This window comes from Leucoraja erinacea, chromosome 15 (assembly GCF_028641065.1).
Source record: "Leucoraja erinacea ecotype New England chromosome 15, Leri_hhj_1, whole genome shotgun sequence".
NCBI classification, from domain to species: Eukaryota; Metazoa; Chordata; class Chondrichthyes; order Rajiformes; family Rajidae; genus Leucoraja; species Leucoraja erinaceus.
The window spans coordinates 43,738,756-43,762,108 of NC_073391.1; the positions used below are offsets into that span (position 1 = coordinate 43,738,756).

The 23,353-nt window shown below is 47.9% G+C and overlaps 2 protein-coding genes across 3 annotated transcripts in view; both read right to left on the reverse strand.

Annotated features, from left to right (window-relative positions):
• Nucleotides 1-4,118, reverse strand: part of ddx21 (DEAD (Asp-Glu-Ala-Asp) box helicase 21) — a 30,025-nt gene extending 25,907 nt beyond the window's left edge. The window contains exon 1 of the mRNA XM_055647313.1: nucleotides 3,983-4,118. Coding sequence (XP_055503288.1) covers nucleotides 3,983-4,072 — 90 coding nt within the window. The 5' untranslated portion in view covers nucleotides 4,073-4,118. The remainder of the gene's footprint in view (nucleotides 1-3,982) is intronic.
• A 5,493-nt stretch (nucleotides 4,119-9,611) lies between these two features.
• The window catches only part of stox1 (storkhead box 1), a 36,027-nt gene continuing 22,285 nt past the window's right edge, over nucleotides 9,612-23,353 (reverse strand). For both annotated transcript variants that reach the window (XM_055647324.1, XM_055647325.1), the window contains exons 2-4: nucleotides 21,111-21,263; nucleotides 16,295-18,413; nucleotides 9,612-9,909 (exon numbers count right to left, since the gene is read on the reverse strand). In XM_055647324.1, the coding sequence (XP_055503299.1) occupies nucleotides 9,753-9,909; nucleotides 16,295-18,413; nucleotides 21,111-21,263 (2,429 nt within the window). In that variant the 3' untranslated portion in view covers nucleotides 9,612-9,752. The remainder of the gene's footprint in view (nucleotides 9,910-16,294; nucleotides 18,414-21,110; nucleotides 21,264-23,353) is intronic.

Sequence of the window (23,353 nt, forward strand, 5' to 3'; positions counted from 1 at the left end):
TAGGAGCAGAATTAGGGCATTCGTCCCATAAAGTCTACTCCGCCATTTAATAAATGTTGTTCTATCTCTTCATCCCAACCCCTTTCTCCTGCTTTCTCGCCATAACCCCTGACACTCGTACTGATTAAGAATGTATCTATCTCTGCCTTAAAAACATCCATTGGCTTGGCCTCCACAGCCTTCTGTGGCAGTGAATTCCAGATTCACGACCCTTTAGCTATAGAAATTCCTCCTCATCTTCCTAAAGGAACGTCCTTTAATTCTGAGGCTATGACCTCTAATCCTAGACTTTCCAACCAGTGGAAACACCCTTTCCACATCCACTCTATCCAAGCCTTTCACTATATGAATTCCTCCAACATTTTGTTTGTAGCTCCAGATTCCATCATCTGTGATCTCTTGTTGCTCCCCGTGGGAGCAGTGTTTGGGAGTCACAGGACACCGGGCTGTTTCTGCAGTTCACTCCCGGGAATTCCAGCTGTGCCAAATATCCCCAAGACGTCTCTCAGCGTCTTATTTCCATCCTTCTCTTGCTCTATCTTGCCCCTCTCACTCATTATCCCTTCAACATTTCACCCACACCGCAATTCCATCCACTCCTCGACTCCTTCCCCTCCACACAGGGCCACCAAGTCCAATCAACTCTCCCCACATTCCCTTCACTGGCACCCATCGTCCGTCAAATCGCCTTCCGCCCTCTGGCATAACATCTGTCAGAGCCCCTCCCCTCCACTGGCAGCCAACATCTGCCAAGCACATCTGTCATATCCCCCAGCCTCTGGCACCCAACATCTGTCGAGTATCCTCCCCACCACTGGCACTCAACATCTGTCAAATCCCCTGCCATCCTCTGGCACATCTGTCGAGTACTAATGGAATCAAAGGATATGGGGAGAAAGCAGGAACAGGGTACTGATTCTGGATGATCAGCCATGATCATATTGAATGGCGGTGCTGGCTCGAAGGGCCGAATGGCCTACTCTTGCACCTCTTTTCTATGTTTCTGCATTCCCCATCACTGGCACAGCACCCGTAAAATCCAGACCCAGTTCACTTCAGCCTCTGTCTGGACCACAGCCACTGACTGCATTTATTTATGGTATATCCAATCATCTTGGATAGTATGCAAATCAAAAGCTCTCATGATACCTCGGTACATATGACAACAATAAACCAAAACCTAAAGAGTTTAGGTTCCTCTTCCCAACAACCATCAGGCACTAACACTGCACAACACAGACCCCGTGCAATGAACTTGGATGGAGTGTGTTGGTTGTACTAATGACTTTGTTTTTGTTTTGCACTCGTTTTGTCAAGAGTGTTAAGGGTCAAGTGTGTTTAATTGTCATATCTACCGAAACGGAACAATTAAATTCTTTCTTGCAGCTTCACAACAGCTTTGTAAACACGTTTTTACAGGGTCATTAATTTATTGACTTATTGCATTTGTTTTGTCATGAGTTTAAGAGTTACGAGAGTGTTTAATTGTCATATCAAACAAAATGGAACAATGAAATTCTTACTTGCAGCGGCACAGCAGGTTTTAATTTTAATTAATTTTAGTTTCAATAGACAATAAGTGCAGGAGTAGGCCATTCGGCCCATCAAGCCAGCACCGCCATTCAATGTGATCATGGCTGATCATCCCCAATCAGTACCCAGTTCCTGCCTTCTCCCCATATCCCCTGATTTCAATTCAAATTATAACTAAAAGTTTTAATTATTGTCTTTGTGTTTGTTATCTATTATCTAACGTATTGTGTTTGCAGCCAGTGTTTAGCAAGAAACAATTTCATAGTCGGTATACACAACAATTAAACACCCTTGTGTAGGAAGGAAGTGCGGATGCTGGTTTAAATCGAAGATAGGCACAAAATGCTGGAGTATCTCAGGCAGCGGGACAGGCAGCGTCTCTGGAGAAAACGAATGAGTGACGTATCAAGACCCTTCTTCAGACATGTCAGGGGAGTGGTAGGTACATAGATAAGGAAGTGTATAGATAAGGAAGTGTAAGGTGTGAAAACAGGACGAGGGAACGTGGATCAAGGAAATGTAGAATAGATGATTGTTAGTTGGGAGAAGGTAACAACAAAGCAAACAGAGATAAAATGTAGTCAGAGACAGTAGGAATGGTCGGAGAACTGGGAAGGGGAGGGGTTGGAGAGCAAGGGAAGTTGGAGGTCAATGTTCATACCGCTGGAGTGTAAGCAGCCCAAGTGAAATATGAGGTGCTGTTCCTCCAATTTGCGATAGGACTCACTCTGACAATGGAGGAGGCCCAGAACAGACAGGTCAGTGTGGGAATGGGAAGTTAAAGTGTTTAGCAACCGGGAGATCAGGTATGTTTAGGCGGATTGAGTGGAGGTGTTCAGCAAAATGATCACCGGGCCTGCGCTTGGTCTCGCCAATATATACAAGTACGAAATGTACTTGTATATATTGCCAATATAAAGGAGTCCACACCTGGAACAGCCGATACATTAGATGAGGTTGGAGGAGGGGCTCTACCTTACCGCCAACCGGACATCACCCCTGTACACTAGCACTATCCTACACACTGGAGACAATTTACAATTTACAGAAGCCAATTAACCTACATTCCTGTAGGTTTTTGAAGTGTGGAGGGAAACTGGAGCACCCGGAAAAAACACTTGGTAGAACGGACAAACTCCGTGCAGACAGCACCTATAGTAAGGATCGAACGTGGGTCACTGGTGCTGTAAGGTAGCAACTCTACCGCTGCGCTACCCCAGTTACTGATTACATTCATGTATGGTATATCTGATCTGTTTGCATAGCATACAAAACAAAACTTTTCACTGTACCCTCGGTACATATGACCATAATAAACATAAAGATTATCTTCTTCCCAACAACCATCAGGCAATAACACTACACAACACTAATCATTTGTATAAGTTCGATTAACTGTCTTGGGTTGCACTAAGGACTTTGTTTATATTCTGCGTTCGTTTTGTCAAGAGTGTCTCGAGTTAAGAGTAAACTTACAAAATTCTTAAGGGGTTGGACAGGCTAGATGCAGGAAGATTGTTCCCGATGTTAGGGAAGTCCAGGACAAGGGGTCACAGCTTAAGGATAAGGGGGAAATCCTTTAAAACCGAGATGAGAAGAACTTTTTTCACACAGAGAGTGGTGAATCTCTGGAACTCTCTGCCACAGAGGGTAGTTGAGGCCAGTTCATTGGCTATATTTAAGAGGGAGTTAGATGTGGCCCTTGTGGCTAAGGGGATCAGGGGGTATGGAGAGAAGGCAGGTACGGGATACTGAGTTGGATGATCAGCCATGATCATATTGAATGACGGTGCAGGCTCGAAGGGCCGAATGGCCTACTCCTGCACCTAATTTCTATGTTTCTAAGAGAGTTAAGCGTGTTTAATTGTCAGATGTACCGAAACGAAACAATGACATTTGTTCCTGCAGTGGCACAACAGGTTTGTAACAGGGTCATTAATTTATTGGATATGTGTTTATTATCTGTGTAGGAAAGAACTGCAGATAGACATAAAATGCTGGAGTACATACATAAAATGCTGGAGTAACTCAGCAGTCCAGGCAGCATCCCTTTGGGGAGAAGTCTGAAGATGGGCCTCGACCCGAAACGTCACCTATTCCATCTCTCCAGAGATGTTGCCCAAAGATCAGAGAGCAGAGCTTTGATTTTTGATGCTGCCTGACCCGCTGAGTTACCCCACCCAGCATTCTGTGTCTATCTTGTGTTTATTATCTAATGTGTGTTGTGTTTGCAGCCTGATAATCCTTTGCAAGAAAGAATTTCATGGTCGGTGCATACGACAATCCAAAACTCTCTTGAGTGGATAAATGGTGACAGGGTCTGAGACCCAGAATGTGAAGCTTGCATCTCCCTCCACAGATGCTGCCCGACCTGCTGCGTATCTGCCCGGACCACGGACATTGTGCCGGGGATATCCTCTCCTTCCCTCCCCTCCCCAGCCGCTCTCACCTTGCTCTTCTTGTGCATCTTCGGGTTCACGGGCTCCGCCTCCATAGCGGGCTGTGGCTCCTCGGGCTGGCAGCTGAGTCTCGCCGGCATTTCTCAACAACGCCACGGGGACACGAGGTTCAACGCGGCCAAGCAGCGCTGGGGCCGGGCGGATAGAGGCAGCCAAAGATCGTAGAGGGACAAGATAGACCACTCCTTCGAAATTCAATGGGCTGACGTGTAGTACGCAACGGAACGTCACGGCCGCCATTTGTTACAGCGACACTCGACTTCCGGTATTCCACCCGCTGTGATTCAAAGCAAAGATTATAGAGCTCCGCTATAATCTTTGATCCAAAGCAAAGATCCTCAAGTATCTTGTAGCGGGAACAGACCCCTCCTTTGTGTAGTTTCCCTTGCATTGTATTGCTTTAACACACACTGCAAAAAATTAAATTTAACGTATATATATTTAATATATTTATATGAATGTGTGTCTGTGTGTGAGAGGCAAGTTAGAGATAATAGTTTATTCTCATGTATCAGAAGCTACTTTGATTTAAATAATCGCTATTAATTTATTTGTCTTGTAAGATGATATACATAAACCATAAAGGCAATTATATATATAATTATATAGTAATAATATATATATGCATATATATATTTACACACACATATATATACACATACATATATACACACACATATATACACATACATACATACATATACACATACATATCCACACATACAAATACACACATACATATGGATACATTTATATGCATACATACACACATATAAACATATATATACATACATATATACACACATATACATATACATGCATATATATACACATACATATATATTTATACATATGATTAACATGTAGAGGAACCAACGAGAGAGCAGGCTATTTTAGACTGGGTATTGAGTAATGAGGAAGGGTTAGTTAGTTAGCAATCTTGTTGTACTGCCCCCTTGGGCAAGAGTGACCATAATATGGTTGAGTTCTTCATTAGGCAGGCAGTGACTAGTGGGGTACCGCAAGGCTCAGTGCTGGGACCCCACCTATTTACAATATATATTAATGATCTGGATGAGGGAATTGAAGGCAATATCTCCAAGTTTGCGGATGACACTAAGCTGGGGGACAGTGTTAGCTGTGAGGAGGATGCTAGGAGACTGCAAGGTGACTTGGATAGGCTGGGTGAGTGGGCAAATGTTTGGCAGATGCAGTATAATGTGGATAAATGTGAGGTTATCCATTTTGGTGGCAAAAACAGGAAAGCAGACTATTATCTAAATGGCGGCCGACTAGGAAAAGGGGAGATGCAGCGAGACCTGGGTGTCATGGTACACCAGTCATTGAAAGTAGGCATGCAGGTGCAGCAGGCAGTGAAGAAAGCGAATGGTATGTTAGCTTTCATAGCGAAAGGATTTGAGTATAGGAGCAGGGAGTTTCTACTGCAGTTGTACAGGGTCTTGGTGAGACCACACCTGGAGTATTGCGTACAGTTTTGGTCTCCAAATCTGAGGAAGGACATTATTGCCATAGAGGGAGTGCAGAGAAGGTTCACCAGACTGATTCCTGGGATGTCAGGACTGTCTTATGAAGAAAGACTGGATACACTTGGTTTATACTCTCTAGAATTTAGGAGATTGAGAGGGGATCTTATAGAAACTTACAAAATTCTTAAGGGGTTGGACAGACTAGATGCAGGAAGATTGCTCCCGATGTTGGGGAAGTCCAGGACAAGGGGTCACAGCTTAAGGATAAGGGGGAAATCCTTTAAAACCGAGATGAGAAGAACCTTTTTCACACAGAGAGTGGTGAATCTCTGGAACTCTCTGCCGCAGAGGGTAGTCGAGGCCAGTTCATTGGCTATATTTAAGAGGGAGTTAGATGTGGCCCTTGTGGCTAAGGGGATCAGAGGGTATGGAGAGAAGGCAGGTACGGGATACTGAGTTGGATGGTCAGCCATGATCATATTGAATGGCGGTGCAGGCTCGAAGGGACGAATGGCCTACTCCTGCACCTAATTTCTATGTTTCTATTATTTTCCAACGATCAATAGATTTACGATCAGTTCCTGTGGATTGGAGGATAGCTAATGCTATCCCACTTTTCAAGAAAGGAGCGAGAGAGAAAATGGGGAATTACAGACCAGTTAGCCTGACTTTGGTGGTGTGAAAGATGCTGGAGTCAATTATTAAAGATGTAATAATGGGGCATTTGGATAGCAGTAAAAGCATTAGTCCAAGTCAACATGGATTTATGATTTTACAATGCATTTAAGCCTCTCCCATTTTTATGAGATGAATTCCTGGAATATGCAGGAAGTTTATTGTAACCTAGTGCTACTTGCCTGAACAATGGATGATATATCACTTAAATGCAATTGTTTTCAGTTGTGTGGAGAGACCTGTATATTGAAAATGTGTTTTGCCTCTAATATGTCAATTTACCTTAAATGTAGAAGAGCTTATTAAAATCTTCTTACAAAGACAATTAAGTATTTTCTATCTATCCTCTTTTGGACCCAAGGCATAGCAGAGCTGCCAACTCTCACAAAGAGGTAAGGGAGGGAGAGGTGGAAGGGTGGGAGAGAGGGAAGGGAAGGAGATCGCGAAGAGAGAGGGGGAGAGAGAGAGAGAGAGAGAGATCGAGAGAAGAGAGGGGAGCGAGAGATCGAGAGGAGGGGAGAGAGAGATCGAAAGAGAGGGAGAAGGGGGGAGAGGGAGAAGGGGGAGGAGGGGAGAAGGGGGGAAGGGGGGGGAGAGGGAGAAGGGGAAAGGGGGGGGGACAGGGAGAAGGGGGACAGGGACAAGGGGGGAGAGAGGGACAAGGGGGAGAGGGAGAAGGGGGGAGAGGTAGAGTGGAACGATAGCACATTATAATGCACAGCCGTCCCATTCCGACCAAAGATTATAAAACAGAGCTCCACTAGTATCTTTGATTGCGGCCGCCGCCATCGAATCCCCCGACCCACCATTGCACCCAAAGATGATAGAGCAGAGTTATATAATATTTGATTGCACCCTTCTTCACGGCGGGCTTTGTGATGTCTTGTATGTATGTGAGTGTTGTTTGCTATGTCCCTATGTTCGAGGAATATAATGGGTAACAGCCGCCCATTCTCGGACTCGAAAAATCTCCTGGTCACTGGACCTGATGTGTCCGCGGGCCATATTGTGCAGACTAATCCCTTACAAAACAAAACCAAAAACGTACAGAAGTGTTAAAATTGTCTTTATTATTGTGGTGAGTAAAGAACTATTAAAAATAAGTCTAAGAACTTTCTAATGTACCGACTAATGTTTCCCAATGGCCGTTGATGGGAGAACAGAAAATAACATTTTCACGACAGAATATCGACTGAAAATAATAAAAATATTTTCTCACCTTTCTTTTTTATTGGGGAACCTAAAGAATGACAGGTTGGGTCGTTTAGATTTACGATTAGAATACTTGATAGCGGAGCTGAGCTGAGGACGCCATTACAGCCCAATAAATGCTTAACAATATGGCGTCGACGGTCACACACGTCATACTACGCGTTTTTCGAGGAGTGGTCTATCTTGTCCCTCTACGATCTTTGGAGGCAGCGGCCCGGTCCGCTCGCCCGCCGGCGACCCCGCCGCCCGCCCAGCCCTGGCCGGCGCCGGTACTGCAGCTCAGTCCGCGAGTCGTCGTCGTCGCCCCCCCCTTCCCCATCGCTGCGCCGCCCCGGGTCAGCGCCGGTACTGCAGCTCGGAGGTACACAAAAAAGCTAGAGAAACTCAGGGGGTGCAGTAGCATCATCTATGGAGCGAAGGAAATAGACAACGTTTCGGGCCGAAACCCTTCTTCAGACTACCAGCCGACAAAGCTGAGGCCACGCGCCAACTCTCAGACACCTCCTCCTACTTACCCCTGGACCATGACCCCACTGACGAGCACCAGGCCACCATCTCGAGCACCATCACCGACTTCATCAACGCCCTGCCCGACCGAGCCTCCAACCTCATCGTTCCCCAGCCCCGTATTTACCTTCTCCCCAAAATCCACAAACCCGACTGTCCTGGCAGACCCATTGCCCCACCAAACCTATCTCCACATACCTTGACTCCATCCTATCCCCCTTGGTTAAATCCCTTCCCACCTATGTTCAAGACACCTCAGACACTCTCCGCCGCCTCCGCGCATTTCCCCCCTGCCCTGCAGCTCGGTCCGCCTGTCTTGTCCATTCCTGTAATAGACACAAAATGCTGGAGTAACTCAGTGGGACAGGCAGCATCTCTGCATAGAAGGAATGTGTGGCCTTTTGGGTCGAGACCCTTCTTCATACTGAAACTAAAGAAGGGTCTCGACCTGAAACATCACCCATTCCTTCTACCCAGTGACGCTGCTTGTGAGTTACTCCAGCATTTTGTGCCTAACTTCGGTGTAAACCGGAATCTGCAGTTCCTTCCTACACATTTCGTACTTGTATATATTGGCGAGACCAAGCGCAGGCTCGTCGATTGTTTCGCTGACCACCTTCGTTCGGTCTGCTTTGGCCTACACGTTCTCCTGGTTGCCATATACTTTTAACTCCCCCTCCCATTCCCACACGGACCTTTCTGTCCTGGGCCTCATCCATTGTCAGAGTGAGGCCCAATGCAAATTGGAGGAACAGCACCTCATATTTTGCTTGGGCAGCTTACACCCCAGCGGTATGAATATTGATTTATCTAATTTCAAGTAACCCTTGCTTTCCCTCTCTCCGTCCCTCCCACACCCTAGTTCTCCGACTAGTTTCACTGTCCTCCCGATTCATTTTACTGATATTTTACTGGTTGTATGCCTCGTGTCACCTTTCCCTCAGCTAACAATGTACAATTCTACTCTTAAGCATCGTCTGCTTTGATCTGTGGTTTTTACACCTTATACTCCATATCTCTAGTCCTTCCCTCCGCTGATGCAGAGGGTGTCTGCAAGACACTGCCAGGGGTGGTGGTGGAGGCAGATACGTCAGTGCCTTTTAAGAGACTTTCAGATAGATGCATGAAGGAATGGAGGGCAATGGATCATGTGCAGATTAGTTGATATTGGCAGCATGTTCAGCATGATCATTGTGGGCAAGGGGCCTGTTACTACATACATACACAGATACTGCATGGAAATAGGCTCGTTGGCCCATGCCGACCATCGATCACTTACACACTACTTTCCCATCCTACGCACTAGGGGAAATTTCCAGGAGCCAATTAACCTGCAAACCTGCACGTCTCTGGCATGTGGGCGGAAACTGGAGCACTCAGGGAAAATCCACGCGGTCACAGGGAGAACGTACAAATTCCACACAGAAAGCACCTGCAGTCGGGGTCAAACCTGGGTCTCCTGGCACTGTGAGGCAGCAGCTCTACCACTACGCCACTGTACTGTACTTTCCCATGAGTGTTTCTATCTCAGTTAAGAACCTTTCAATTTCTCATCCAGACTGAAAATTCCAAATTTGCACGACCAATTTTTAAAAAAATGATTGGTGCGAATTTAATTTTTGTTTGAAGGAAAGTATTTATTCTGAACTACTTTAGAAGTACCTTTGTGCAAACATTTCATCTTATAACTTGTAAAAATACACAGTAGTTTTTGTCTGCCGTTACTCAAACGGAAATGTTTTTAAGGCCACTCGTGTTGAATTCTAGAAGTTGTGTAAAGCTGAAGGGATTCCCCAGCAAGCAGAGCTTAAGGCACAGGTCGGGGCCCGAGGTTTATCTTGTACTTTATGCGCGTTGATTGGGGAAGCGGGTCTGTGGATCACACGTTCATCACCGGCGTGAGTTGGAGCAAGGGGTGCGGAGACAAGACAACACTTCGTCCACCGCTGCTCAGCGGCCCGTAGCTCTGCATCAGGCTCTGCCTCTTCAGGCTGCCCAAGACGATGGAGTTGTTTGATGCCAGACTTGCCCTGGTCCTGGAAAAAAGAAACTCAAATAAAACGAGCGATCGTTTCTACAGCATGCAACTAAAGGAAGGTCTGGTCATAATTGATAAGAGCAGAATCATAAGATCACAAGTGATTGGAGTAGAATTAGGCCATTCAGCCCATCAAGTCTGCTCCGCCATCCAATCATGGCTGATCCATCTCTCCCTCCCAACACCATTCTCCTGCCTTCTCCCCATAACCTGACATCCGTACTAATCGAGAATCTATCTATCTCTGCCTTAAATACATCCACTGACTTTGCCCCCACAGCCTTCTGTGGCAAATAATTCCAGACTCACCACCCTCTGACTAAAGAAATGTCTCCTCATCTCCTTCCTAAATCAACGTCCTTTAATTATGAGGCTATAACCTCTAGACCTAACCTCTCCCACTAGCGGAAACATCCTCTCCACATCCACTCTATCCAAGCCTTTCATTATTCTGTACACTTCAATGAGGTACCCCCTCATTCTTCTAAACCCCAACGAGTACAGGCCCAGTGCCATCAAACACAAAATTAGGCCATTCGGTCCAACTAGTTTACTCCGCCATTCAATCATGGCTGATCTATATCTCCCTTTAGGTCATTAGATCGAACAAGTTTACTTTGTCTGATAAAACTATTTAAAATGTTTCCCAAACTCTTGCTCTATACCTGGCTCCGTTAAAAAAAAGTTACGTTTCAGGTATCCACCTGGATGCACAGACTATTGACCGACATCTACTACAAACCTACTGACTCCCACAGCTACCTAGACTACATTTCTTCCCACCCTGCTTCCGGTAAAGACTCTATCCCGTACTCCAAATTCCTCCGTCTACGCCGCCAGGATAAGGTGTTCCATATCAGGGCATCGGAGATGTCCTCATTCTTTAGGAAATGGGTGTTCCCCTCATCCATTATAGATGAGGCTCCCACTACGGGCCATATCTTCCCATCTCCACCCCGTTCTGCTTTCTACAGAGACCTTTCCCTCCGTAACTCCCTGGTCAACTCGTCCCTTCCCACCCGAATCATCCCCTCCCCAGGTACTTTCCACTGCAACCGCAGGATATACAACACCTGTCCCTTTACCTCCCCCTTCTACTGCATCCAAGGACCCAAACAGTCTTTCCAGGTGAGGCAGAGTTTCACTTGCACCTCCACCAACCTCATCTACTGCATCCGTTGTTCCAGGTGACAACTTCTCTACATCGGCGAGACCAAGCGCAGGCTCGGCGATCATTTCGCTGAACACCTCCGCTCAGTCCGTCTTAACTTACCTGATTCCCCTCCCATTCCCAATCTGGCCTTTCTGTCCTGGGCCTCCTCCATTGTCACAGTGAGGCCCAGGGCAAATTGGAGGAACAGCACCTCATATTTCGCATTGGCAGTTTACACCCTAGTGGTATGAACATTGTCTTCTCTAACTTAAAATAGCCCTTGCTTTCCCTCTCTCTTCTTCTCCTCCCCCTTCCCAGTTCTCCCACTAGTCTTACTGTCTCCGACTACATTCTATCTTTGTCCCGCCCACTCCCCTGACATCAGGCTGCAGAAGGGTCTCGGCCCAAAACGTCACCCATTCCTTCTCTCCAGAGATGCTGCCTGTCCCGCTGAATTACTCCAGCATTTTGTGTTTGCCTTCGATGTAAACCTACATCTGCAGGTCTTTCTTACACATAGATATTTTAGATACTTTACTTTAGAGGTACAGCATGGAAACAGGCCCTTTGTTCCTCTGGGTCCGCGCCGGCAAGCGATCACCCAGTACACTATCCTACAAATACTAGGGGCAATTTTACAACTTGCCGAATTAACCTGCAAGCCTGTACATCATTTGGAGTGTCGGAGGAAACCTAATGCACTTGGAGAAAACGCATGAGGTCACAGGGAGAACGCACATACTCTGTACAGACAGCATCCCGTTGTCAGGATCGAACCCGGGTCTGTGATGCTGTAAGGCTGCAACTCTGCCGCTGTGTCACCATTCTGCCACACGTTTTGATATAGAAGAGTAAACATAGAACAGTGCAGCACCTCGGCCCACAATGTCTATGCCAAATATGATGCCAATATAAGTAATTACCTCTGCCTGCCCATGATCCATACCCACAAACCCATATGCCTGTGTCATCGATCACCCATTCACACTAGTTCTGTGTTATCCCAGTTCCTCCTCCTCTCCCAACACACTGGGGGCAATGTTGCAGAGGCCAATTAACCTGCAAATCCGCACGTCTTTGGGATGTGGGAGGAAACACGTGTGGTCACAGGGAGAACTTGCAGACTCCACACTGACAGCACCAGAGGTCAGGATCAAATGCAGGTCGCTGGAGCTGTGAGACAGCAGCACTACCAGCTGCTTCACTGGGCTGCCCTAATGTCGGTCCAGAACTCCTTTTGACCCAAGATTTCCTTCTCACAAAGACTTGCAGCTATATAGCACATTTCATAAATTAGGATGTCCCTTTACGGACATTGCAGCGATTTTGAAGTGCGCTTACTATAGAAATATCGAAAAACAGTCACTGTTAACCAGAAGATGCTGTGATTTTTCCTTGAAAGTGGTGTTACAGAAAGTGCTGTTACAGGGGGTCAAAAAGGGTCCTTGCCACAGAAGACTGTGGAGGCCAAGTCAATGGATATTTTTAAAGGCAGCGATAGACAAATTCTTGATTAGAACGGTGTCAAGGCTTATGGAGAGAATGAAAATTGGGATTTGGAGGCAGAGATCAGCCATGATTGAATGGCAGACTGGGCACGATGGGCCAAATGGCCTAATTCTACTCCTATAACTTGCGACTAGTGTAGATGGGACATGTTGGGTAGTGTGGGGAAGTTGGGCCGCAGGGCCTGTTTCTACACTGGAACTGGATCTTGCATAATTTGGGCAGGAAACGCACTCGCCACAAGGGTTCAGTGTGTGTTCACGAATTCCACCCAGTCTTTGCTCAATCCACATTTTCCTATTCCATTAGAATGATTTAATGGCCCTGATATTATGAAAGTTGTCGTATCTTTCAGCAATTGGATTGCAACATTGCTCTGAAGAAGGGTGAAGGGTCCCGACCTGAAACATCACCTGTCCATGTTCAACAGAAACGTTGACTAACGCGCCAAATTACCCCAGCCATTTGTGTCTTTTTTCGTAAACCAGCATCCGCAGTTCTTTGCTTCTCTGGATAGGTGGCGTTCCAGGTCGAGATCCTTCTTCAGAGTCTGATGATGGGTCCTGACCCAAACTACACCTCCAGAGAGGCTGCCTCACCTGCTGAGTTACTCCAGCACTTTATGTGCTTTTGAGGGATTTTTTTGATAGCTAGATGTTTGGACAAAGGCCAGTGATGAAAAGTCAGAAGGTGTGAGACGAAAGGATTCATGTAATTACGGCGGCAGGCGCGGGCACACCGCGACGCCCTGTGTCTCCCTTTCAAGGGAGATGCTAAAAATGCATTTCGTTGTCTCTGTACTGTACACTGACAATGACAATAAATTGAATCATTTCATTTCATTTCAAGGGTTTTGAATAGTGAAGCCAGAGGAAGGAATGTGCGTGGAGGGGAGAAATAGGCGCCAGAGACTGGGGTTTGATCCTGACCTCGATGTTGTCTGTGGGGAAATTGCATGTTCTCCCTGTTGACCGTGTGGGTTTCCTCCATGTGTTCCAGCTTCCTCCCACACCCCAAAGACATACAGGTTTGTAGGTTGATTGCCTCTGTAAAATTGCCCCTCATGTGTAGAGAGTGAATGAGAAAGTGGGGTCATGTGGATCTTGTGTGAAAGGGTCATCCATTGGCTCAGTGAGCGGTTTCCACGCTGCATCTCTAAATTAAACATCAGACCCCTGGGCAGATCTCTCCAACTTTCACCCTTTAATGGTGTCAAGTTGGGAAAAGGGGAAGTACAACGGAATCTGGGGGTCCTTATTCATCAGTCACTGAAAGTAAGCATGCAGGTACAGCAGACAGTGAAGAAAGCGAATGGCAGGTTGGCCTTCATAACAAGAGGAGTTGAGGACAGAAGCCAAGAGGTCCTCCTGCAGTTGTACAGGGCCCAAGTGAGACCACACCTGGAGTATTGTGTGCAGTTTTGTTCTCCAAACTTGAGGAAGGTCATTCTTGCTATTGAGGGAATGCAGCGTAGGTTCATGAGGTTAATTCCCGGGATGGCGGGACTGTCATATGTTGATAGATTGGAGCGGCTGTGCTTGTATAATCTGGAATTTAGAAGGATGAGAGGGGTTCTTATTGAAACATATAAGATAATTAAGGGTTTGGACATGCTAGAGGCAGGAAACGTTCCCAATGTTGGGGGAGTCCAGAACCAGGGGCCATAGTTTAAGAATAAGTGGTAAGCCATTTAGAACGGAGATGAGAAAAAACATTTTCACACAGAGAGTTGTGAGTGTGTGGAATTCTCTGCCTCAGAGGCTGGTTCTCTGGATGCTTCAAAGAGAGAGTTAGATAGAGCTCTTAGAGATATCGGAGTTAAGAGATATGGAGAGAAGGCAGGAACGGGGTACTGATTGTAGATGATCAGCCATGATCACATAGAATGGCGGTGCTGGCCCGAAGGGCAGAATGGCCTACTCCTGTGCCTATTGTCTATTGTTTATAGTAGGACCTTTCATAACGTGAGTAACTGCTCCGAGCCCAAGCCCAGTGAACACACACACACACACAATGAATTGCAGATGCAGGAATCCTAAGCAAAACACAAAGTGCTGGAGGAACTCAGCGAGTCATGCACCACTTGTAGAGGGAAATGGACAGATGGCATTTTGGACTGGGACCCATCTTCAGGTGATCGGTCAATCTGTTTTGGGTCGGGACCCATCGGTCAGAAGATGGTCCAATTCCCTCCCCAAATGCTGCCTGACCTGCTGAGTAAGAGTGGTAAAGGCGGCGTATGGTGTGCATGCACTCGTTGCTCAGGACATGGAGCAGTAGTGTCAGGAAGTCATGATGCAGCTACACAAGACTTTGGTTAGGCTGCATTTTGAGTATTGTGTACATTTCTGGCACTCATTTCCCTTCCATGAAGGATGAGGAGGCTTTGGGGAGAGTACAGAAGAGGTTTACCAAAATGATGCCTGGATTAGAGAAGATGTTGAACAAACTTGAATTGTTTTCTCTGGAACACTGGAGGTTGAGGGGAGACCTTTTAGATGTGTATAACATTTTCAGAGGCATAGTTGCATATGAGTGGACTCAACATGCAGGAAGAAACTGCAGAAACAAAATGCTGGAGTAACTCAGCGGGTCAGGCAGCATCTCTGGAGAAAGGAACAGGTTAACTTTCAGGTCAGACCCCTTTTTTAAACCGAAAGATAAAGAAGGCCAGAACAAAATAGGACCAGCAACAGATGACCCAAGGAAGTCCATAATGGCCCATTGTTGACTGAGGAAGATGTAACAACGACAGGGTTACAAGGCTACTTACTGTGGAACTAGTAGGATGGGGGGGGGGATGCATAAATTACTTGAAATTAGGAAATCATCGTTCATACCGCTGGGTTATTAACTGCCCAAGAATACAACCCAGTGGAATGAACATTGATTTCTCTAATCTCAATTATCTCACCATTCCTCTCCCCTCAAACCATATAACAATTACAGCACGGAAACAGGCCATCTTGGCCGAACACTTACTCTCACCTAGTCCCATCTACCTGCACTCAGACCATAACCCTCCATTCCCTTTCCCGTCCATATACCTATCCAATTTATTTTTAAATGATAAAATTGAACCTGCCTCCACCACTTCCACTGGAAGCTCATTCCGCACAGCTACCACTCTCTGAGTAAAGAAGTTCCCCCTCATGTTACCCCCAAAACTTTTGTCCCTTAATTCTCAAATCATGTCTTGTTTGCATCTTCCCTACTCTCAATGGAAAAAGCCTATCCATGTGAACTCTGTCTATCCCCCTCATAATTTTAAAGACCTCTATCAGTTCCCCCACTTAACCTTCTGCGCTCCAAAGAAGCCTAGACATCATAGTTCCACTGTGTTTCCACTGTTCGGATCCTCTTGTATCCCTGTCGTGAGCACATGTTCCCCAGCCAACAAAGGGCCATTATGAATTCCACCCGGTTAGTGGGAGTTTAAGAGGCTTTTAGATTGTCTGAAGAATGGTTTCGGCCCGAAACGTTGCCTTTTTCCTTCGCTCCATAGATGCTGCTGCACCCGCTGAGTTTCTCCAGCTTTTTTGTGTACCTTTTAGATTGGCATATGGATATGCGGGGAATGGAGGGATATCAAGTGTAGGCAGAGGAGATTAGTTTAATTTGGCATGTTCGGCACGGACATGGCGGGCTAAATGGCATGTACTTATGCATGTTCCTGCAGCAGTTGTTGGATTTTTTGCCCACTGAGGACTCCTTGGATACTGACCGAGGTGAATCGATGCCACTGTCGCCGGTGATGCTGTGGTTCTCCAGCTGACTGTGCTCCTCCTGACTGGTCTGTGACAAGCCGCCGTCGTGCGAGTGGCGACCAAATGGCAGCTCAGTGCCCAGCTGAGCCTTCGTCCCCCGGTGAACCGCCCGGAGCTTGCGGCCGGCCGCCGGCCCTCTGTACCCGTCGTCTTTCGGCTGCTCTTCGGAGTCCGTGGGTGCGGCGGCGCCTGCGATGTGGCGGCAAGTGAAGGCCTTGTCTGTCGCTTCTCTGCAGCCGGCCTGCCGCTCCTCTCCCTCGGGGTGGGGGTAGGGGTAGCCCGGCCGCGGCGATGCTGCTGCTGCTGCCACCCGCTGGGGCTCGTTGTCCGACCACGCCTCGGACGGGGCCAGACTCTCGCTGTCCGCCCCTTGCTCCTCCATTATGAGGACGCTGCCCAGAGCCCAGTTCTCGCTGCACGACCCCGTCTCCAATCCCCCCTCGAAGCTGGTGCGCTGCCAGTCGGTGTGAGCCGCCAGGCCTGGGGCCGAGGGCAACGCCATGTCGGCGTCGTCGAGGTAAAGGGAGCTGCAGGCGTCGTCTTCCTCCAGCTCTCTCTGGTACAGAGTCTCGTCGCCTTCGCTCCTCTCCCCCTCCTCCTCCTCCTCCTCCTCGCCGCCCTGCCCTCGACACACCGACGGCGTGCTGGAGCGGCCGGGATGGGTCAAGAGCCTCTCCAGGCTCCCCGGAGGAGGTAGGTCGACGGTCGGGTCCTGGTCCCCGTGCCGCCATCTTAGTAACCGGTCATCTTGCGGCCCACTCGCCTCCTTCTTCTGCTCGCTCTCCGGGTGGGCTGGCCCCGCATGGTGGGCCGAATGGCGGCGGAGGTCCCCCGGGCGACCAGGGGTAAGGAAGCCGGCCTGCCCGCGTCCCGTCCCCCCAGCGCCGCTCTCCGGGCGGCCTGGCGCCTGGTCGTCTTCGGCCGGTGGAAGATGGTGGCCGCCGAGTCTGGTGATGGTCTCCTCCACACTCTCCCCCGCCAAGTGGGGATCTTGTGCGGCCACCGGGGACTCGGGGCACCGAGCTGCCCGGCCACGCCGCTCGGCCCTGGCCTTCTCCGGCCTGGTGGTCTGAGAGCTGCGGCGTCTGCCCGAGGGCAGCTCCCCGGCAGGCAACTTGGAGAAAGGGTTGGCGATCCTCTTCTTGTGGACTTGGGTGGGCAGAGTGGCATTGCCCAGGTATTGGGCCATTCGGGCCTCGGGCTGCTCTCCCTCGCCCTTTCTGCCCTTGCCCTCCCTGGGGCCTCCCTCAGGCCTGGCCACTGCCTCCAGGGAGTGGGCCTGCAGCGAGCCCCCGCGCCTCGGTTTCTCCCTGGCCGCCCGCGTCCTGTGCTGGCGCCGGGCCCTGGGTGGCCCCTTCTGCGGGCTGCCTCTGGGCCGGTGCCTCGGCTTGCCGATTGGCAGCTCCTGGGCTCCTCCGCCGTTCTCCCGGGCCAGCTTCTTCATCAGCAGGGTGTGCCTGACCAGGTTGTCCACCGTCAGGCCGGGATTGACCCGCCGGATGATCTGCAGCTCCACCTCCCGAGGAATGTCCCCTGGGCCTGACTCGTTGAGGAAGGGCCATTCCTCCGGAGGGAACTGGGCCGAGAAGGTCCCGTACTCCCGCTTGGGGCCCTCCTTCTTGGCACCGCGCCGGAACAGGCCCAGCCGGAACTTGCGGACATGGTTCTCCTTCTCCTTGGCCCTGCCAGGCTCAGTATCCTGTTGGCCCGTCGCTGTAGAGGTGGCCCGGTGCTGAACCGAGGGCCTGGGCTCTTTGGAGCCGCCCTTGCCTTGGCGGCCTGGCTCCTGCTGGTCGAAGCAGCGGCAGGATTTGCAGTGAGCCATCCCAGGGCTGCCCTTATCTCTCGGCGTGTCCTCACCGCTCTCCACGCTCACCAGATAGGTAACAGGAGGCAGCGACGCATCCCGCTCTTCACCCAACACCCATGAGCGGCCCTGCTTCCCTGCGTTTCCAGTAATGAAGTAGGTGTGCGAGGTGACGATGAAATAGCCTTCTTCGGTGTGGTAAACCTTCCTGCCCCGGATCAGAGTGCTCAGGGCATTATGCAGGATCTCTTGAGAAGGTGATGCTATCCCTGCAACAAGAAGAATGAATTTATACATTGTTTGTGGCACATCGGGAGTGTTGAATTGTTATATGTACCGACAACGGAACAATGAAATTCTTACTTGGCCCGTAAACGCAACAACACACAGATAATATATACAGTAACAAACAAAAATTGCAAGTACACATAACACCAAAGTTCGTAGTGGAACCAAAACAGTCCACAGAAGTACGTGGCAAAAACAGCAAACACGCATCAAGTGCTGGTGTTACTCTACAGAGGGTCAGGCAGCATCCCTGGAGGACATACCCAGTCTGGGGGACGGTCCCGACCCAAAATGTCACTTAATTATGTCCTCCAGAGATGCTGGCTGATCTGCAGAGTTACGCCAGTACTTTTTTTTTTTGCAAATTTGCAAACCAGCATCTGCAATCCCTTGTTTCTCCATAGAAGTTCATTGCTGCTGAAATTAGTGGTGTGTAATGTCAAAGGTCCCTTTGATTGTTTGGGGGGAAAAACTGTTTTTGAAATTGGAGGTCATGGTTTTCAGACTCCTATACCTTCTTCCTGATGGGAGAAATGAGAGTCTGGCCTGGGTCTTTGATGTTACTGGGCTGCCTTTTATGAGGCAGAGCCTCCTGCCGATTCTTTCGATGGTGGGGAGGTCAGTACCTGGTGGGGAGGTCAGCTGAGGGGAGGCAGACTGGTGGGCAAGGAGGAGCAGTGAGGATCTGTAAGGTGAAGAATTGGAACAAAGGAGAAGGGACGCCAAGGGAGGGGAGGGGGGAGGGAGGTGGGGTGCTCCAGTTTCCTCCCACATTCCAAAGTTGTGCAGGTTTGTCAGTTAATTGACCTGTAAATTCCCCTAGTGTGTAGGATGCAAAAGTGGGATGACATTGAATGTGAACGTGTGATCAATGGTAGACCTTGACTCGGTGGGGGTGAAGATAACCCGTTTCCACGATGTTATCTCTGAAACTAAAAGGCAAGTCACCCCTCAGATAGAACAGCGGGGTTAAGGTTTGAAAGAAGAGGTAGAACTTCAGATTAGAAGGTGAAAGATTAATCAAGGCATGTGGGCAAGAGCGACTGATATCATCTGCTGATGCAATTTGAGAATGTGTTGCATAACAGGGATGTTATGCTGAGGCTTTATCAGGCACTCGTCAGATTGCATTTGGAGTATTGTGAGCGGTTTTTGGTCCCATATAGAAACATAGAAATTAGGTGCAGGAGTAGGCCATTCAGCCCTTCAAGCCTGCACCGCCATTCAATATGATCATGGCTGATCATCCGACTCAGTATCCCGTACCTGCCTTCTCTCCATACCCTCTGATCCCCTTAGCCACAAGGGCCACAGCTAACTCCCTCTTAAATATAGCCAATGAACTGGCCTCAACTACCCTCTGTGGCAGAGAGTTCCAGAGATTCACCACTCTCTGTGTGAAAAAAAAGTTCTTCTCATCTCGGTTTTAAAGGATTTCCCCCTTATCCTTAAGCTGTGACCCCTTGTCCTGGACTTCCCCAACATCGGGAGCAATCTTCCTGCATCTAGCCTGTCCAACCCCTTAAGAATTTTGTAAGTTTCTATAAGATCCCCTCTCAATCTCCTAAATTCTAGAGAGTATAAACCAAGTCTATCCAGTCTTTCTTCATAAGACAGTCCTGACATCCCAGGAATCAGTACGGTGAACCTTCTCTGCACTCCCTCTATGGCAATAATGTCCTTCCTCAGATTTGGAGACCAAAACTGTACGCAATACTCCAGATGTGGTCTCACCAAGACCCTGTATAACTGCAGTAGAACCTCCCTGCTCCTATACTCAAATCCTTTTGCTATGAAAGCTAACATACCATTCGCTTTCTTCACTGCCTGCTGCACCTGCATGCCTACTTTCAATGACTGGTGTACCATGACACCCAGGTCTCGCTGCATCTCCCCTTTTCCTAATCGGCCACCATTGAGATAATAGTCTGCTTTCCTGTTTTTGTCACCAAAATGGATAACCTCACATTTATCTGAGGAAGGATGTGCTGGCATTGGAGTTCAGAGGAGGTTGACAAAAATGATCCCAGGAATGCCTGGGTTAATATATCATGAATGTTTGACAGCACTGGACCTGTACTCGCTGGAGTTTAGAATGATGAGGGGCGACCTTATTGAAGCTTACCGAATAGTAAAAGGCCTGGATGGAGTGGATGTGGAGAGGATGTTTCCACTAGTGGGAGAGTCTGGGACCAGAGGTCATAGCCTCAGAATAAAAGGATGTACCATTTGAAAAGAAATGAGGAGCAATTTATTTAGTCAGAGGTTGGTGAATCCCTGGAATCCATTGCCACAGAAAGCAGCAGAGGCCAAGTCAATGGACATTTTTGAGGCAGAGATTGACAGATTATTGATTAGTAAGAGTGTCAGGGGTTATGGGGAGAAGGCAGGAGAATGTAGTTGAGAGAGATAGATCAGCCATGAATGAATGGTGGAGTATACTTTCATTGGCTATATTTAAGAGGGAGTTAGATGTGGCCCTTGTGGCTAAGGGGATCAGGGGGTATGGAGAGAAGGCAGGTACGGGATACTGAGTTGGATGATCAGCCATGATCATATTGAATGGCGGTGCAGGCTCGAAGGGCCGAATGGCCTACTCCTGCACCTAATTTCTATGTTTCTAGATGATGGGCTAAATGGCCTAATTATGCTCCTATCACTTATGAACATCAAATTACCTGGATAGCATTTGACCAAATAATCCATCAGGGCTTCCTGGGTGACTGTAATGTGACTGTCGTTCATCTCAGAGATGACACAGCAAAGAACTTCAGTCAGTGGAACAAACGGAGACTGGGCAATCGGCATCATTGCTATTGGAGACACGTCACCTGCAACACAAGGTTAGAGTTCAAACCAGTTTATTTCCATTTATTCAAAGGCAGGATTTTCCTTCCTGGCCCGAAGGCTGCGATACAATGGAATCATAGCAAATGTAACCACATCGTAGCAGGTTGCTTGGTCCGTTGTGGTTGGGCTCTAATGTCAGCAGTGGGGAAAGGTTCACGGAAAACATTCCATGGGGCAGGATTAATTCATACTTTGAAAAGCAGGGATTCATCGGAATGGCCTAATTCTGCTGCTATGTCCTATGATGAAGACAAGGACTTTAGTTAGGCTTTCAACAAGGTATGACATGGAAGGTTGATCCTCAAATATTGGACATTTAGCATGGATTGATGGTCATGATCATGACGTGTGTTTTTTTAAAGTAACAAAATATATGAAAGGCTGAGATAGAATGGATGTGGAGAGGATGTTTCCAGCAGTGGGAGGGTGTAGGAGTAAAGGGCACAGCCTCAAAATAAAAGGACATACCTGTAGAATGGAGATGAGCAGAAATTTCTTTAGCGAGAGGGTGGTGTATCAGTGGAATTCATTGCCACAGACGGCTGTGGAGGCCAAGTGATTCAAGCAGAGAGTAGTGATAGATTCTTGATTAGTAAGAGCATCAGAGGGCATGAGAATGGGGTTGAGAGGGCAAAATTGATCGCCCATGATCGAATGACGGAGCAGACTTGATGGGCGGAATAAGTTAATTCTACTCGTATGTCTTTTGATCTTGATGTGGACCACACGGACCTCTGTTAGGCCTTTAACAAGGTATGACATGAAAAATTGGTCCAAAACTGTTGTAGGTCAATGGGGTCCAATGCAAATTTGGATGGTGGCGCAGCGGTAGAGTTGCTGCCTTGCAGCGCCAGAGACCCAGGTTCAATTCCGACTACGGGTGCTGTCTATACAGAGTTTGTAAGTTCTCCCTGTGATCTGCGTGGTCCCTGTGATTCTGGGACATCTTCGGTTTCCTCCGACACTCCAAAGATGTACAGGTTTGTAAGTTAATTGGCATAATAAGTGTAAATTGTCCCTAGTGTGTTTAGGGTAGTGTTAATGTGCGAGGATCGCTGGTCGGCGTGCTCGGTGGGCCGACGGGCCTGTTTCCGCACTGTATCTCTAAATGAAACTAAAATAAATCAGATTCAAAGTTGATGTAGCAATACGACTCGGAGAGTGATGGCGGAGTGCTGTTTTGGGGATTTGAAGCCTATGACCAACGGGGTGTCACAAGGTAGGCACCAAATGCTGGAATAACTCAGCGGGACAGGCAGCATCTCAGGACAGAAAGGATGACTGCCTGTCCCGCTGAGTTACTCCAGCATTTTGTGTCTATCTTCGATTTAAACCAGCGTCTGCGTTTCCTTCCTACATGGTGCTGACACTCTTGCTCTTTGCCACGTGCATTAATGATTTGGATATGAATTCGGGAGATATGATTAATATATTTGCATATAACATTTATGGCATTGGTGATGGTGAGGAAGAGAGTCTTGTGTTACAGAACAACATCGATCAGCTGGTAAATTGGGCGGGGCAATAGCAGATTAATTTAATTCAGGTAGGTCTGAGGTGATGCATTTTGAGAGGTCTAATAAGAGCATGGTATACACAAAGAATTGTCGTCCCTATTGTTGAGGAACAGGGGGAACTTGGTTAGGAATGTCAAGGTGGCAGCACAGATGGATAAGGTGGTGAAGAAGACACACTGCTTCATTTAATGTAGGAGCACCCAATTAAAATGGCTTCTCACATAGAGTGACATTATTTAGCAGTTTAGACACAAATATGTTTTTTTTATTTGGTGTTCATACCTTAAGATTAGGATTTACTAAACTAAATCCCAAAGCAGAATGCAAAAATAGCAAATTAAAAGAAAGGCCACACACTATCTTCCAGGAAGTTTACTGTTCGAAAACTATTGATTTCTCGGTTTCCAGACCAGTGCTTCAGTCAAAGCAGATGAAATCTGAGAACCACTTACTCAGTTCCTCCTTTCAAAGCTGCAGTGTGGGAAAAGCAGACTTTCAGACTGGTCCCGGTGCTGGCATTGTTTGCAATCAATAGTCACCTGTCTCCTAGAAGT